Source organism: Heterodontus francisci, chromosome 4, assembly GCF_036365525.1.
Source record: "Heterodontus francisci isolate sHetFra1 chromosome 4, sHetFra1.hap1, whole genome shotgun sequence".
NCBI lineage: Eukaryota > Metazoa > Chordata > Chondrichthyes > Heterodontiformes > Heterodontidae > Heterodontus > Heterodontus francisci.
Genome location: NC_090374.1, coordinates 172,770,945 through 172,788,920, shown reverse-complemented (window position 1 = coordinate 172,788,920; position 17,976 = coordinate 172,770,945). Strand labels below are relative to the sequence as shown.

The 17,976-nt window shown below is 41.7% G+C and overlaps 1 protein-coding gene across 2 annotated transcripts in view; it reads right to left on the bottom strand.

Moving 5' to 3' along the window:
• Positions 1–17,976, bottom strand: part of megf10 (multiple EGF-like-domains 10) — a 169,484-nt gene that overhangs the window by 122,619 nt on the left and 28,889 nt on the right. For both annotated transcript variants that reach the window (XM_068030545.1, XM_068030547.1), the window contains exons 2-4: positions 9,581–9,714; positions 4,789–4,890; positions 2,669–2,769 (exon numbers count right to left, since the gene is read on the bottom strand). In XM_068030545.1, the coding sequence (XP_067886646.1) occupies positions 2,669–2,769; positions 4,789–4,890; positions 9,581–9,696 (319 nt within the window). In that variant the 5' untranslated portion in view covers positions 9,697–9,714. The remainder of the gene's footprint in view (positions 1–2,668; positions 2,770–4,788; positions 4,891–9,580; positions 9,715–17,976) is intronic.

The following is a 17,976-nucleotide window of genomic DNA, read 5'->3' as shown; positions in this document are numbered from 1 at the left end:
GAATTATCAACTATAATCATGAGCCAAAAAAAAAATCAAGCATTATGGTGACCAGTGTCACATGTTATAATCGCTTTGTGCAAATACTGTTATTTTTGATCATCTACATACTGGGGTATAGAGTAAAACAAGGCATATAATGTTCTACAAATTTCATGGTAAACAAAATGTCGAGCACAGCATTTAAAGGGTGAAGGCCATTAATGGTGAAATTTAAATAAAATTGCACTGGCACAGCTGCAAGCTACAGCATATTTTTAATCATTTGTATAAAGACCAACAAAATCATACAACACAGGAGGAGGCCATTCAGCACATTGTGCCTGTGCCAGCTCTTTGAAAGAGCCACCCAATTAGTCCCACTCCCCCTGCTCTTTCCCCATTTTCCCTTTTCAAGTATTTATCCAATTCCCTTTTGAAAGTTATTATTGAATCTGCTTCCACCGCCCTTTCAGGCAGCACATTCCAGATCACAACAACTCGCTGCATTAAACAAATTCTCAACTTCCCTCTTGTTCTTTAGCCAATTATCTTAAATCTGTGTTTACTGACCCTCCTGCCACTGGAAGCAATTTCTCCTTATTTACTCTATCAAAACTCTTCATAAACATTCGTATTAAATTGTGCTTGTTTAAAATAAAATGAACATATAAAATTACAGCATCAAAACAGACCAACAGGTCAATGTTGGTATTTATCCTCCACAAACACTCCTGTCCCTATTCTTATGCACCTGCCCTGCTCTCACACTCCATCTCTTTCCTCTAAACATCTTTCTGATCTATTCTTAAATGTTGACATGGCCTCTGCTTCAATCATAGGCTAACAACCCTCTACATAAAAACATTTCTTCCACTTGTAGTCCTGGGTCTCTTGTTATCTATGTCTCTTCATTTTTGACCCCTCATTGTTGGCCCCTCAATCATTGGAATCAGCCTGTTTCTACCTACACTCTCCCATCTTTTCATAATCTTTCAAATCACCCCACAATCAAACAATGATACAGCGCAGAAAGAGGCCATTCAGCCTGTCCTGCCTGTGCCAGCTTTAGAAAGAGCTATCCAGTTAGCCCCACTTCCTTGCTCTTCACCACCAGCCTCCACTCCCCCCCCCCCAAAAGCCCTGCCTATTTTGCCCCTTGAAGTATTTATCCTATTCCTAATCTGTGTGTTTTAATGAAAGCAGCCCCAATTTGTTCAAATATTTGTCATAATTGTATTTCCTCATGCCAGGAATCTGTGCTGGACCCTCTCTAAAGCCTCAATATCCTCCCTATAATGTGGAGCCCAAAACTGCATACAGTACTCCGACTATGGTCTTGCTGGAGTTTCATATCGATTCACTATTACATCCCAACGATTATAGTCTATACCGCTTGCAACAACATCCAGTATTCAGATAGTTTCTGAAAAAGACCTGTAGGGAAATAAATTGATTTGGGATACTTGCTGCTTGTTCGGCTTCAGTAACACTTCACTTTCTAATTAATCAGTTGTCAAGTCTGACAGAAAATAATCAGCATGTATATCGATCTGGTTTCGATTAAAAAGATAACCTTGCCTTTGCAGTGACAAAAGAATTGTATCCGTGTAAAATATACACTACTGCAGGAAGCAGGAAAACAGTCATGGGAGGGATGTTCATCAAGTTGTGGTGCAGGAAAGAGGCGTTAACTTTTATTACAAGCAAAATAAAACCTCTTTTTTTTACAACTACAAAAGCATATTTTCATTATTTAAAAAAAAGACTTGCATTTCTATAGCACCTTTCACAACTTCAGGACGTTCCAAAGCACTTTTCATCCAATGAAGTACTTTTTGAAGTGTGGGCATTGTTGTAATGGAAGAAATGCAGCAGCCAATTTGCACACAGCAAGCTCCCACACACAGCAATGTGACAATGACCAGATAACCTGTTTTCAGTGATGTTGACTGAGGGATAAATATTGGCCAGGACACCGGGGAGAACTTTCCCGCTCTTCTTCAAAATAGTGGCCCGAGGATCTCTTTCCTCCATATGAGAGAGCAGACAGGGCCTCAACTTAACATCTCATCTGAAAGACGGCACCTCCAACAGTGCAGCACTCCTTCAGTACTGCACTGGGAGCGTCAGCCTAAATTATCTTCTCAACTCTCTGGAGTGGACCTTGAACCCAGAAAACCTCTAGCTCTGAGACAAGAGTGCTAAGCCATGGTATTCAGCTAAATCACTTGAGTGGATAGCTACAGCAAGATAAAATATTCTGCCGCAGGAAATGTTCATATTAGTAGGGGTAAAAATTTAATTACAAATGCATCTAAACCAATTGTTCCCATCAAGAATTGTTAGGTCAGTAACAACATAAATGTGAGACATGTGTTCTGCAATAATGAGTAATTATAAAGCTGCAGGCACACACATATTCTGCGTCTGATAAAAGATAACATAAATTTGCTGCTAGCTTGTATGTGAATATGATTCCATCAAACTAAATCTAAAGTAGATTGCATCATATTATGTTGGGGTTCTATGAAGTTAATATTAAAAGGGTAATGCATTAAAAGTAGGGTGCAGGAACATGACAGAAAGTGGGAACTGCCATTTTCAGGCTACACACCCTATTCCTCACCAGAAGAGGCCCCGACAAAAAAAAAGTACCAAATTGTTTCCAAATAAACGCAATACTTACGAACACAGATCTCGGAGCTTTCATAAAATCCCGGACAGCACTGAGAATGACGGCGGTACATTGTTTTCTCGCCACGCCTATAGGCTGTACGATAGCTTATTCTGAAAGACAACAGCCAAGAATGCTGACTTATATTACTCTAGGTCGCGAGCTGTAACAATAATCAAAATGAGCTTTAAATCCCACAGAAATATAATCAGTTATCAGTGAAGACAACATTCTAATGCCTTAACAGGGCAACAAACCCAGCAAAGAATAACAGTCACAGTTAAAAGCTCCAGGTACAATCTTCCCCGACACATTTGCAAGCATTTTATGGTTAATATGATCAAAATTTGCCCAATGCCTGTCTGTGCGCAAAGTTACAATCTTCACTTCACATCTGGAGTAACTGCATTCAATTTAAGGCACTGCATCTCAGGAAAGGAAAAAAAAATGCAGGACTATGGGGAAAAGGCAAGGAATTATTCTTGCAAAAAGCCAGCATAGGCTCGATGGACCAAATGGCCTCCTTCTGTGATTCTATACTGGCCTTAGAGGGGGCGCAGCGCAGGGTTATAAGGGTAAAATTAGGAGGACAGGTTGCATAGACTAGCTTGTATTCCTTTGCACATAAAAGATTAAGGGGCGATCTAATTGAGATGTTTAAGATGATTAAAGGATTTGACAGAGTAGATAGAGAGAAACTATTTCCTCTGAGCGTAGGAGTCCAGGACAAGGAGACATAACCTTAAAATTAGAGCTGGCCTGTTCAGGGTTGATGTCAGGAAGCACTTCTTTATACAAAGGGTAGTGGAAATCTGGAACACTCTCCCCCAAAAAGCTGTTGAGCCTGGAGATCAATTGAAAAATTTAAGAAGAGATTGATAGATTTTTGTTGGATAATGTGATTAAGGGTTACAGAACAAGGCAAGTAAGAGGGAGTTAAGATACAGGTCAGCCATGATCTAATGGATTGGCAGAGCAGGCTGAGGGGCTGAATTGCCTCTTCCTGTGTACTATGTGCAATGTATGAGGCAATTAAGTACGTACATAGCTTGATGCTGGCTGTGGATACACACCATGGAGGACACTGTCTGCAGATAGGGACTTACCATCGATTGCTGTAAAAAGTTACTTGAAATCCAATTCATCATTTGCTGGGCACTTATGTAAACAAAAACATGCTTCCATTGGTTCTCACAATGTACAAACCTATTTTTATTCACAGCTAAGGTGTGGACAGTTTGCGAGTTACCTTAAACCCAAGATGAACATGTCAGATATCTTTTACTATATCTGTTTATTTTAGCCAAAAAAGTAGACACATGTCTAAAAGCAGTTGTAACTGCTTAACAACCACATTTCTGTCTTTTTTTTTAATATAATCTCAGCCAAAAAATATTTTCAACTGGCTTTGTTGATCTGTATTCTTCAGGTTTATTTTAAATATTCATTTGCAGAATGTTGGTGTTGCTGGTAAGGCCTGCATTTATTGCTCATCCCTAATCACAATTAACTGACTGGCTTGCTGGGCCATTTCAGAGGGCAGTTAAGAGCCAACAACATTGCTGAGCATCTGGAGTCACATGTAGGCCAGACCAGGTAAAGACAGCAGATTTCCTTCCCTGCAGGACATCAGTGAACCAGATGGTGTTTTTATGACAATACAGTAATTTCAGGATCACCATTATTGATACCAGCTTTTTAATAACTGAATTTAAATCCCCAGCTGCCATGGTGGGATTGTGAACTCATGTCTCACAAATTATTCATCTAGGCCTCGAGATTACTAGTCCAGTAGCATAACCCACTATGCTGCCATACTTTGTGTGGGGGTGGGCGGGGAGGGGAGGACACCTTCATGGGTACAATGAGGGATCATTATCCCTACAAACAGTAGGGATAAAACTTTGTATTGACCCATCAATGCTGTGACAAATCATCATAACCTTTCATTAAGTTCAACTGGGACACGATATCTGTGAATGAAGCTGATCTTTAATTCGTTATGTGCCATTACAGAATTAAAGATGTCAATATCAAGCTAAATCTTAGGCAAATGCTTAACTTTTGTCTTAACAGCTCCCGCTTTATTTTCTCATGAAGTGATTACCTCAAATTGTTGAATAATGTCTTACCTATGCCTTGTGCATTTGAACCAGTTCAGGATATCAGTGCAGCTGGTATAGTATATCTGATCGTAAGGGTGAGCATAGGATTCCTGCACAGTTACTGAATAGCTTGGAAGGAAAACAGAGTTATTTGTAATATAATGATGAATTCACATTTATTGATGCAATCTTTTAAAGTCCAAACTCTTCAAATGCGACACATTAAACTTTACATGTTTTTTCCCCAATATATATTTTAACAATTTCCAGTGTCTCAAAATACATTTTAGTGAAGGAATAGATTCCACCATTTGGGATTTCCTACTCTTTCTATATTTTTGATTGGGTTTTGCTTCCTATACATAACAATGAATATTCAATTTTTCTCTGATAGATGAATGACTCAATAGATATACCTCTACCACCCAGAATAACAAGGGAAGCAAGAGCAAGGGAACAGCACACCACCTCTAGGATGTCCTACAAGTCACACACCATCATGACATGAAACTATATCTCCATTCCTCATCGTCGCTGGGTCAAAATTCTGGAACTCCCTCCCCGTCAGCACTATGATTGTACCTACGCCACACGGACTGCAGCGGTCGAAGAAGGCAGCTCACCACCACTTTCTCGAGGGCAATTAGGAATGGACCATAAATGCTGGCCTTGCCAGTGACGCCCACATCCAATAAATGAATTTTTTAAGCTTTAAGCAATCCTGTGTACATTTCTCAGATTGTTTCGTTTTTTAAGATGACTAATAACATTTGTGCATCCAATATTAGCCTTTTAAAAAAATATTATCCATGGAATATAAGCATCACCAGCAACGCCAGCATTTACTACCCTTTCCTAACGGTCCTAAGGTGGAGAAGGTGGTGGTGAACTGCCTTCTTGAACTGCTGCAGTCCATGTGGTCTAGGTACACCCACAGTGCTGTTAATAAGGGAGTTCCAGGATTTTGACCCAATGATGATAAAGGAATGGCAATATAGTTCCAAGTCAGAATGGTGTGTGACTTAGAGGAGAACTCAGAAGTGATGGTGTTCCCATTTAACTGTTTCCCTTGTCCTTCTAGGTGATAGGGGTGTGGGAGGAGCTAAACCATTTAGGAATACAGAGAAGTAGATAATTGATCGTCACACAGTTTGATGACAGTATAGAATCTTCAGACATGATAGGGGAGGGAGTAAAAGAGGAGGTGGCATTGCACTGTTGATTAAGGAGTCAATTACTGCAGTAAGTAGGGATGATATCTTCGAAGGTTTCTCTTATGAGGCCATATGGGTAGAACTTAAAAACAAAAAGGGGGCAATCACTTGGCTGGGAGTATACTACAGGCCTCCAGTCATGGAGAGATAGAGGAGCAGATATGTAGGCAAATCTCAGAGAGGTGCAAAAATAATAGGGTAATAATAGTAGGGGATTTGAACTTCCCCTCTTTTAGAGGGGATAGCATTAGTGCAAAAGGCTTAAAGGGGGCGGAATTCTTCAAGTGCATTCAGGAGAGTTTTTTGAGCCAGCATGTAGAAAGTCCTACAAGAGGAGGAGTGGTACTGGACTTAATCCTAGGGAATGAAGCCGGACAAGGGGTAGAAGCGTCAGTGGGGGACCATTTCGAGGATAGTGACCATAACTCTAAGATTTAAGGTAGTTATGGAAAAGGACATAGAGGGACCAGAAATAAAGGTACTGAATTGAGGGAAGGCAGATTTCAATACAATAAAACAGGATCTGGCCAAAGTGGACTGGGAGCAGCTACTTGTAGGAAAGTCTACATCAGACCAGTGGGAGTCATTCAGAAAGGAAATTGTGAGGGTTCAGGTCCAACATGTTCCCGTAAAGGTGAAGAGTAGGACCAACAAGTCAAAGGAACCCTGGATGTCAAGGGATATAGAGGATTGTATAAGGGAAAAAAAAGGAGGCTTATGGCAGATTCAGAGGGCTGAAAACAGTGGAGGCCCTAGAGGAGTATAGAAAGTTTAGGGGGGTACTTAAAAAAGCAATTAGGAGAGCGAAGAGGGGGCATGAAAAATCACTGGCAGACAAGATAAAGGAAAATCCCAAGGCATTTTATAAGTATGTTAAGGGCAAGATGATAACCAGGGAAAAAGTGGGGCCCATTAGGGATCAAAGAGGCAATCTGTGCATGGAACCGGAGGACATAGGTGAGGTTTTGAATGATTACTTTTCATCTGTGGTCACTATGGAGAGGGACGATGCAGGTGTAGTGATCAAGGAGGGGTATTGTGATATACTTGAACAAATTAGCAGTGAAAAGGAGGAAGTATTAGCTGTATTAGCGGGCTTAAAAGGTGGATAAATCCCCAGGCCCAGATGAGATGTATTCCAGGCTGCTATGTGAGGCAAGGGAGGAGATTGCAGGGGCTCTGACACAAATTTTCAAATCCTCTCTGGCCACAGGAGAGGTACCAGAGGATTGGAGGAGAGCGTATGCGGTACCATTATTCAAGAAGGGTAGCAGGGATAAACAAGGTAATTATAGGCCTGTGAGTCTAACATCAGTGGTAGGGAAATTATTGGAAAAAATTCTGAGAGACAGGATTAATCTCCACTTGGAGAGGCAGGGATTAATCAGGGGCAGTCAGCATGGCGTTGTCAGGGGGAGATCGTGTCTAACAAATTTGATTGAATTTTTCGAGGCGGTGACTAGATGTGCAGATGAGGGTAAAGTAGTTGATGTAGTCTACGTGAACTTCAGTATGGCTTTTGATAAGCTCCCGCATGGGAGATTGGTTAAGAAGGTAAGAGCCCATGGGATCCAGGGTCATTTGGCAAATTGGATCCAAAATTGGCTTAGTGGAAGGAGGCAGAAGGTAATGGTCGAGGGCTGTTTTTGCCAGCGGAGGCCTGTGACCAGTGGGGTACCACAGGGATCGGTGCTGGAACCCTTACTAACCCTTACCCTTAGTGTACATTAATGACTTAGATGTGAATATAGGAGGTATGATCAGTAAGTTCGCAGACGACATGAAAATTGGTGGTTTCGTAAATAGTGAGGAGGAAAGCCTTAGATTACAGGACAATATAGTTGGGCTGGTAAGATGGGTGGAGCAGTGGCAGATGGAATTTAATCCTGAGAAGTGTGAGGTGATGCACTTTGGGAGGACTAACAAGGCAAGGGAATATACAATGGATGGTAGGACCCTAGGGAGTACAGAGGGTCAGACGGACCTTGGGGTGCTTGTCCATAGATCACTGAAGGCAGTAGCACAGGTAGATAAGGTGGTCAGGAAGGCATATAGGATACTGGCCTTTGTTAGCCGAGGCATAGAATATAAGAACAGGGAGGTTATGATGGAGCTGTATAAAACACTAGTTAGGCCACAGCTGGAGTACTGTGTACAGTTCTGGTCACCACACTATAGGAAGGAACTGATTGCAATGGAGAGGGTGCAGAGGAGATTCACCAGGATGTTGCCTGGGCTGGAGCATTTCAGCTATGAAGAGAGACTTGATTGGCTCGGGTTGTTTTCCTTGGAGCGGAGAAGGCTGAGGGGGGGGACCTGATTGAGGTACACAAAATTATGAGGGGCATTGATAGGATAGATAGGAAGAAACTTTTTTCCCTTAGCAGAGGAGCAATAACCAGTGGGCATAGATTTAAGGTAAGGGGCAGGAGAATTAGAGGGGAGTTGAGGAAAAAAGTTTTCACCCAGAAGGTGGTTGGAATCTGGAATGCACTGCGTGAAGGGGTGGTAGAGGCAGTAACCCTCAAAACAGTAAAGTATTTAGATGAGCACTTGAAACGCCATAGCATACAAGGCTATGGGCCAAGTGCAGGAAAGTGGGATTAGATTGGATGGGTGCTTCATGGTCGGCGCAGGCACGTTGGGCCGAAGGGCCTGTTTCTGTGCTGTAAAACTCTATGACTCTATGACTCAAACATCCTTAAATGAAGACAGAAAATGCTTGAATGGGAATTAAAAAGTGTAACAAATAGTGCAATCTGTGTGTGTGCAATAATAGTTATATAACAGTGGAACTAAAGGCAAAGACCGAAATATGAGGGCAGGCAACAGTGGTTTATTTTCTTTGTCTAATATATCACTAATTCATCTGACCTACATAACTTGCCCACCTCAAAGCTACCTTCCAACAAGAATTTTGGATCTTTTCCAAAGCAACATAACTTTGATGATGTGTGCAGCTTTTAATCTGCACTTTACTATAGAAAGTATCCTTTCTCAAATCTCTCAATTTGGACAATGCACCTCATACAGGGGAGTGCAGTGAAATTTATGGTGCTTTATTGGTAAGCAATGCAAAAAGAAATATGTCCACCATTAATACTAACCTCATTTATGGGGTTGATAGATAATCTGACTGATAATGTTAGCACCATGAAAATTAATCATTCTATTATAGGGACACATAGAACGTTAAAGAAAATTAAAAGCAAAATACTGCAGATACTGGAAATCTGAAATAAAAATAAGAAATGCTGGAAATACTCAGCAGGCCTGTGAAATTGATGGGTTATATAGCTAGTGTTATGTAGCAAGTTGTATATGCCTATCCAAGTGCTACTGACAGGTGTCTACCTGGTATTACATCCAAAAGGTCTTTGCGTATGCTGTGCCTGAAATGTGAGTTTTCAATGCACTTTGGAACAGGATGTTGTGACCCACTTAGCGTTTTTAAGATATAAATAGAAATCTAAGGACATATACATGCAAAAAACAATGATACATAATCAATACATTTCCCAAGGGTTTAAATCGAATAAACATGACCAGAAAATTAATGACTTCATCAACTGGAAGCATTTCATGCAGGCATGATGTTGACTTACCTCTCCCAGTGACTGCATACATTCGGGTCCTCGAGGTTCAGTGATGCCACATTGTGCCAAAGACTGCATGAAAAGGTGATAATGAGGAAAACACGGAAATGTGAACAAGGAATCATCCTCTCAGAAGCCAAGACCTGTTTTTGAAGAAAATATTTCATCTATTTATTGCATAACACAAACATCTCAAGAAGCTAAACATATTGCGCAACACAAATTACAGCACAGTAGACACAGAATAGCCAGAGCTAAATATCCACTGACTTTCCAAAACACAATAATGACATAACTCCAGCAGCAGTGTGCAGTAGGGTCACAATTTAGATCAGGAACTGGATACATTGGCTCAGATCTTGCTGCAGTGGGACATCAAGCTGTGGGCACCCTTCAGCTCCAATTAATTCTACATTGTAACTTGAAGTGCGAGCTAATAATGGCGCAGTGAGGGTAAGAGGGCATCTAGGACCTCAGTAAACGATGGGACCAACAGTCCATCTCCTTAACTGATGAGATTTAAGGATTGAGAAAGAAACAGAGGAATGATAGAGAAGGAAATTGGGTGAATTAGAGTCAATTCAGGGACAGGACGAGAAATAGAAACAGAAAAATAAGATCGGACAGAGAGGAAAAGACAAAATATGAAAAGAAAGAAAAATATGTAATCATTTTAAATTTGACATTTTAAAAGACTCCATCAATTCAATTCCTGAAGGAATGAGACTCCACAGTTTAAATTGCTCTCATTCTGGGCAAGAGAGGTTGCCTGGCATTGTATTAACACTTATCCCATCGTTAAGAATGTATTTATGCTAAGTTCCACTCTTAACATTGTAGTGAGTTTAATGGGCAATTAAGGTTCAAATACAGCAATTTCTTAAAAATAAGGGGGAGGCCGAGGGCAAGATGCTGTTTGTGTGAAGCAACCAGCAGAGTGGAGTAAATCAACCAGCAAGTTCTAGAGATTCACAACTCATGGCGTATCTCTTCACCCCCTGAACTTGTGTCATTAACACACTTGTATTTCCAGCAAGATCCAGCCCATTGGGTCCAAACTTAGCCACAAGTGTTTCCATCTAGCCTTGTGGGGCAGATTGCCCATCTTGGTCCCCAAGGCCACTGATGGCAAGAGAGGAAAGGAGGGAATGGGGGGGGGGGGCAGAAATTCCTTCCCTTGGGACTTTATGTGTCCATCGTCTCTGGGGAGCTGGCTGGGAGCATTAGCAATGGGTGTGCCTGGTGAAACCCAATGGCACCACCTGGTCTCCTGCCAGAGGGCTCATTCCTTAGCAAGAAATGGTTAGGTACCTAACTAGATTGATTCCAGAGATGAGGGGCTTGTCTTATGAAGAGAGATTGAGCAGTTTAGGCCTTTACTCTCTGAAGTTTAGAAGAACGAGAGGAGATCGAATTGAGGTATATAAGATGATTAAGGGGATTGACAAAGTAAACAGAGAGGATGTTTCCTCTTGTGGGGCAAGAACGAGAGGTCATAGTTTTAGGATAAGGGGTAGCAGATTTAAAACAGAGATGAGGAGAAATTACTTCTCCCAAAGGGTCGTGAATCTGTGGAATTCACTACCCCAGAGTGCGGTGGATGCCGGGACATTGGGTTAATTTGAGGAGATAGACAGATTTTTAATTAGTAATGGGTTGAAGGGTTATGGAGAACGGGCAGGAAAGTGGAGTTGAGGCTGAGGTGAGATCAGCCATGATCGTATTGAATTGCGGAGCAGGCTCGAGGGGCTGAATTGCCTACTCCTGCTCCTAGTTCTTATGTTCTTATGTTCTACCAAAATTGCTCGTGCCTCCTCAATAAGGCAGCACCCTTGATGTGCCCTTAGTGGCATGGAGTCCTTATTTCAACAGATTTCCAGACCACCTTCTTCCTTCTGTGAAATATTACAAAATTAAACATCATTTACAGGACCCAAAAAAATGAAGATTCTTTTTACATTCTCTCATTTTCCCTTAATATTCATCCTTACCCTCAAATACACTTGATGTGCAAACATTGAGAATTACAGAAACAACCAATTGCCATAAACCATGAAGCAACACTCGTGGTTTAAAAAAGCATAAAATTGTGTTATTGCACTTAGTGTGAAAAAAACTATTTTCAAGAACCATTCACTCTATCTCTCCAAGAACATGTGATATTCTCCAGAGATCCAACAGGACTGCTTCCTGGCTATAATTATTCTTTTGAAAGTTGCTTTATAAACGGTATTAATTGATCAAAGGATTGTCAACTTCTAAGCACTTAAGAACTTATAGGAACTTAAAGAAGTTCTTCCTGCAATTATAAACTAAAAATAACCATTTAAAAAAATACTTCATAGATATTTTCTTTTCTTTTTAAGTCAAGCTGCTTTTACTGATGGTCAAATTTACCACATCTTCTGTCTGTTGATGTGAAGACATGAAAGTTGTAACTATTAGAATGTAACTAAATGCAAATGACAGCATCATCCCAGTGATATTCATTTTTACTGATATGTATCTCTCTAACCTCCTCCAGGCCTACAGCCCTCCAAGATCTATGCACTCCTCCAATTCTGGCGCCTTGTACATCCCCGATTTCTAGCTCCACCTCTCTTCCTCTCTCTCTCCTCCTTTAAGTCGCTCCTTAACACCTACCTCTGCAGCCAACCACCTGTCCTACTCTCTCCATATGTGGCTCAGCATCAATTTTTGTCTAAAAACACTCCTGTGAAGTTCCTTGGGACACTTTACTACATTAAAGGTGCTATGTAAATACAAGTTATTGTTGTGCACCTTCCTTTATCTGCACCATTTGCTCAAGTTTTGTATTGTGCTTCCTCCGGACCAAACTGGCTTGATATACCAGATCCACTCTCTCAGCACGACAGTTAAAAGGAAAGTTATAAGAGTTATGGGGGACAGTTATGCAAGAACCTCCCTTGGAGGCCCAATTAGTTGAGTTCACCAGACACAACACCCTTCGAGGAGTTGTCACCCTCGAGGTAAGGACCTCCAATCTCCCAAATATACTCATCTACACTAGTTCCATATTCTGAGCAAAGTGCATCTTTGTTAAGTATCACGGACATTCAGGCAATGAAATTGCATTTATACAGAACCTTTCACATCCTTACGACATCCCAAAGCGCTTTAAGCCAATGAAATACTTTTTGAAATGTAGGAAATGCAGCAGCTAATTTGTAGGCACACACGCTCACAAACATGCCATAGCAGATTCAGTGAAAAAGAGAGTAGTGTACAGTGTGTATATGTCACATGAATGAATCATCACTCTGCCACTATGGGAGTCTTGCATTACAAAATAAAGGAAGCTGTGAAGACGAGGTTTTACTCACTGGGAGGAAGATTGCAGACCACATCGCCAGAGAGATTGGAGCAGTGCCAATAAGCGCATTGTTTATGCTCTAGCAAACTGCCCCTCATGACAACACAGCCTCCTTCACTGGGAAGCAAAACATAGGAACAGGAGGAGGCCATTCAGCTCCTCAAGCTGTTCCGCAATTCAATTAGATCATGGCTGATCTGTATCTCAACACTATCTACCCACCTTGGTTCCAAAACCCTTAATACCCTTTGTCTAACAAAAATCTATCAATCTCAGTTTTGAAATTTTCCAGTGACCCTCAGTCTTAACAGCTTTTTTTGAGGGGTGGGGGGTGCGGGGGTTGGGCGGGGGTGGGGGCGAGGGGTGGTAGGGTAAAGAGTTCTACTGCCATTGAAATCACTCTACTCCAATTTACACTAATTTGGGTTAAGAACCTTTAACATGCCTTAAATGACTTTAAACACAGTCTCTTGTTCAAATATTAATTGAACATTTGTACATTTTTTTCTCTGAATGGAAAACTAGAATAGCAATAAAACCAGCAGCTGAGACTGCTTTCTTGATAATCTGCTGCTGTAATACCCACCTCCATTAGCATTAGCCAGGAAAACATACCTGAACAGCATGCTACTGAACTGAAAGCCACAAAAATAAAGAAAACTGCCTTTTCCTGCTGTATTTGATATAAAAGAGAAGAAAACAGGTTTGAACAGTAGGCTTACTAAAAATATCTTCAATCTCAATTTAAAAACAAAATGGATTTTTTTTAATTTTTCTTCCTCGAGTTACAGCCTTCTATTTTCTATATTAAATTTGAATTATTTGGATAAAAGTCACCAATTTTGCAGCAATAGCCAGCTTATTTAAGTAAACCACAGTCTTAGCAACCAAAATCATACCGCTTCTTCAGGTTACCAGACAGGGTTCGATTCAATACCTTATAATCTTACTGAAATTAGCTTCAGGACCCTGAGAGTTCCACTACATCTCAGTAATTAAGTTTTAATTCGTTTGAGTTATTTTTGGAAATGCTTTACAATTACAGAATTGTGGAGTCATGTAATTTTAACTATTATTTACATTATTACCATGGCATTTTGCTTCTAATGTAATGTTGGACTCCCCCTCAAATTCTCAACACATGTATTTGACCATTGCTTTCTACTATTGACAAGAATTAGCAATGTCGCTTGTCAAAGAAACTTACAGCACAGGAGTCCATTCAGCCCATCATGTCTGTGCTGGCTCTTTAAAAGAGCAATTGCTCTGAGTCCCACACCATCACTTGTCCATAACCCTGTAAGTTCCTCATCCTCAGGTAACTGTCCAACTGCCTTTTAAAATTATTTGCGGAATCAAGCTTCCACCATCTTTTTGGTCAAGCATTCCAGGTCCCGACTACCCGCAGCGAAAAGTTTCTTCCCATCTCCCCTCTAGAGCATTTGCTGATGATTTTAAATCCTAATCTTAACCTCTGGTTTTTGACCCTCACATCATAGAGGAAGGGCTGCAAAGAATGCCCATAAAAAATGATGAACAATGTCACATTAGTGTAAGGGCTGCTCCAGATAACTCAATGAAAATAAATAATCTGAAATTTTTTATGCGTTCTTTGAGGAGTGAGGGGTTCTTTGTTTCTTTTCACAAGTTGAAAGACCAAAATGTATTGCTGGATTCAACAAGCTACATTAATTTTCAGACACCAACAAGCTTGTTCAGGATCAGTAATGTTCGTGTTAGAATTATGAAAATGTAAGGTAACGAGCAAAAGAGCCAGAGGGGAGATGAGGAGGGTGTTAATATATAAATGCAATGAGTTGTTGCAATTTGGAATCCCTTTCAGGCAGTGAAAGCAGATTCAATAGTAACTTTCAAAAGGGAATTGGAGAAATACTTAAAGGGAAAAATTTGAAGGGCGATGGGAAAAGAACAAGTGAGTGGAACTAATTGGATAGCTGTCAAAGAGCTGGCACAGGCATGATGGGCTGAATGGCCTGTGTTGTATGATTCTGAGAGAAGTGGTTTATACTGATGTCTGCATCACGCCCCAGCATTAAAGGCTTGCAGGCAAGAGCAGAAAATCACCTCATTAGAAACACGGTTGTAGGAAATGGCCAAGAGAATTGGGGGAATTTGAGAAGATCTAAAGAAAAAGGGAAAACAGGACTTCTACCTCACATTGTGCAATGCAAAGTCCAGAAAACAAACCGTGAATCAGGGACAACTTGGTCTGCTTTATTCACATTTCTGTAAAGTTTTCAAAGAATAATAGATTTTATTTTTGGAAAATCTCTTTTCTCTGGCACTGTAAGAGACCTCGCCAAATTCATTTTGGCTCTCAGCTCAAAAAAACATTAAAATGGCTGGTATGGGTAGTGGCAATAAAATCTACCTGTAAGATAAGCACATGTGGGAGAAAGGAATGGAAGGATATGTTGATAGGGTGAGATGATGAAGGGTGGGAGGAGGCCTGTGTGGAAAATAAACATCGGCATAGGCCAGTTGGGTCTGTATCAGTGCTGTAGATTCTATGGAATGTAATATGAACAACAGGTTCTGAAGCTGAGCTTCATATATATTGTAAGGGCCAACAGATGGTTGAATTTTATCTTGCTTCTAGTTGTGCTGTGTCTAACCTGACCCAATTGTGTTTGATGATGGCACCCTGTGGCAAAAGCTGAATGTTGTTGTATCCTCCAACAGTGATAGCCATTACCTTTAAAATTAGATTTAAAATTTGTTGTATGTCAGCGAGTTTAGAATGGCACTGCAGAAGCTCCTGTTGATTAACTAGCGTGGTTGGTTAACATACAAAGGGAAAACAAAAAAGGGCTAGAGCAAGGAATATAAGAACAGGAGGTGGTCATTCAGCCCCTTGAGCCTGTTCTGACATTGATATAGAAATATAGCTTAACACCATCTACCCACCTCAGTTTTGAAATTTTCAATTGACCCCCAACTGCTTTTTGGGGGAAGAGTGTTCGAGATTTCTAGTCTCCTTTGTGTGATGGCGTGCTTCCTGATATCACCCAGCTAGGTTATGTCCCTTGTCCTGGACACCCCAGCAGAGGAAATAGTTTCACTCTACCTACCCAATCAATACACTTAGTCATCTTAAATACCTCAATTAGATCACCCCTTAATCTTCCAAACAGCACCTTCCACAGTGCAGCACTCCCTCAGCACTGCACTTGAGTGTCAGCCTAGATTTTTGTGTTTAAGTCTCTGGCATAGGGCTTGAGCCCACAAGCTTCTGATCCACTGGCAAGAGTGCCTGCCCTCTGAGCCACAGCTGACTAGCTTTAGGACAACTTTGGTCAGCTGTTCCTCGATATTCAAAGCAGATGAGAAGGAGTGAACAGGACTCAAAGGCACTCAGAACCTCAGGTTGAACAGTTGGCATTTAATCACTTTTTAACAATTTGTGGAAAGCTTATTGAACTGCCCAAAATAGCTGGTGTGCTCAATGTGTTGTAAATGAAGCCTTTTTAATTGAATTCATTGGCAGTGGGGAACGGTCAGCGCCATTTGCCTGATGTAGATAGCTGTCCACGATACTTTCTAAAGTGCAGACCCTGTTGTAAAAGGAAAAAGACTCTGTCTCCTTAGGTCATCATTCTAACTATTAACTACATGTTTCTGAAGTTAATAGTTTAGTTTTACTTGTACAGAGTGAGTACTGACATCACTGTGTCAGACAATGATTTGGAGACAGGGTGGGACCTATGATAGGGCTCATAGCAAATAGCATACTTATTCAGCAAACTGACTATTTAAACAGAATCTCTATGAACTGCAGCAAACAGAACTCAAGACCAAAACTGCAGCAAAGCCAACTGATAAAAGCAGGACTATTTCTCCAGCAAAATGCAGTCAGTGGAAGATAGTTACACCATATAAATTATGTGCATAAAACACCCAGTCACTTCCAGCAGTGACTGGCAGGGGAATTACCCAATCATTTCCCTTCTGGCTAAGACTTGTAGGGCTTTATTTGGATTTGGATTGGAGGTGGGCAGACGCTAAAAATGGCGTTGCCGGCAAGCGTGCTGGTTCTCCAGCTCCATCCCGCCTCCAGGCCAGGTTCATGGAGGTAGGATTGGCGGGTCAACAGGCCTACCTGTCTGCATGCAGCCGGTAGCTGGCATGGCTCACTCAGCCACTGAAGGCCGATTAAAAGAGGCCAACTGGGATTTTCCAGTTGGCCTCCATGTTCCCGCAGGTGACAAGGGCCAGGCTAACTGCTTGGAGGCAGTCTCCTGGTGGCAGGCCAAAGGGCCGGCACTACAGGCAAGCTTAGAGACCCTCCCTGCCTGCCTGGGTGCTGCAGTGGCTGCAGACCACCCTGTAGAGGGGTTAACATCCTCAACCTCTAACACAGTAGATGGGCCTGGTTGCAAAACCCATTTTTAATTTAAATGTTAAAGAAGTTGGAGAGAGGGCTCCTCCACCTTGAAGTGCCCTCGCCCTTACTTACCTATCACAGCCTGCTGCTCCTTTCAAACTGGCCCTCCAGCTTTGAGAGCCCTCCAGCTGGCCTTAATTGGACGGCATACCCACTCTCTGGCCATTAATTGGCCACCCCGGGGAAAATCACAATGAGTCACTATCGCCCCACACAGTTCAGGCCTCGGACCCACATTTGAGCCTGATGGAAGGTTCAGAAGCCCAGAGGGAATATCCAGCCCGTGGTGGTACTGGATACAGTCCTATTTATATCCTGACAAAGAAATTACAATTGCCTACGAAAGACAGAGGAGTGTTGGGAACTCTCTAGGCAGGAATTTTGCTTTGGGGTCAGAATCCCAACTGCGAGATCAAATGCAGGTCCCAACCCCAAACTGTGTCAGAAAAGGTCACTCGAGACAATTTCCAAGAAATGGCCAATTAATGGATAGAGTGTGCAAGCGGGCTCCCAGTTCTGCAGGGTATATAGGAGGTCCTCCAGCACTGAGAGTGCAACAGCTTCTCGGGGAGACGGTGGCGTAGTGGTAATGTCACTAGACTAGTACCCCAGAGGCCCAGGCTAATGCCCGGGGACATAGGTTCAAATCTCAACACGGCAGCTGGT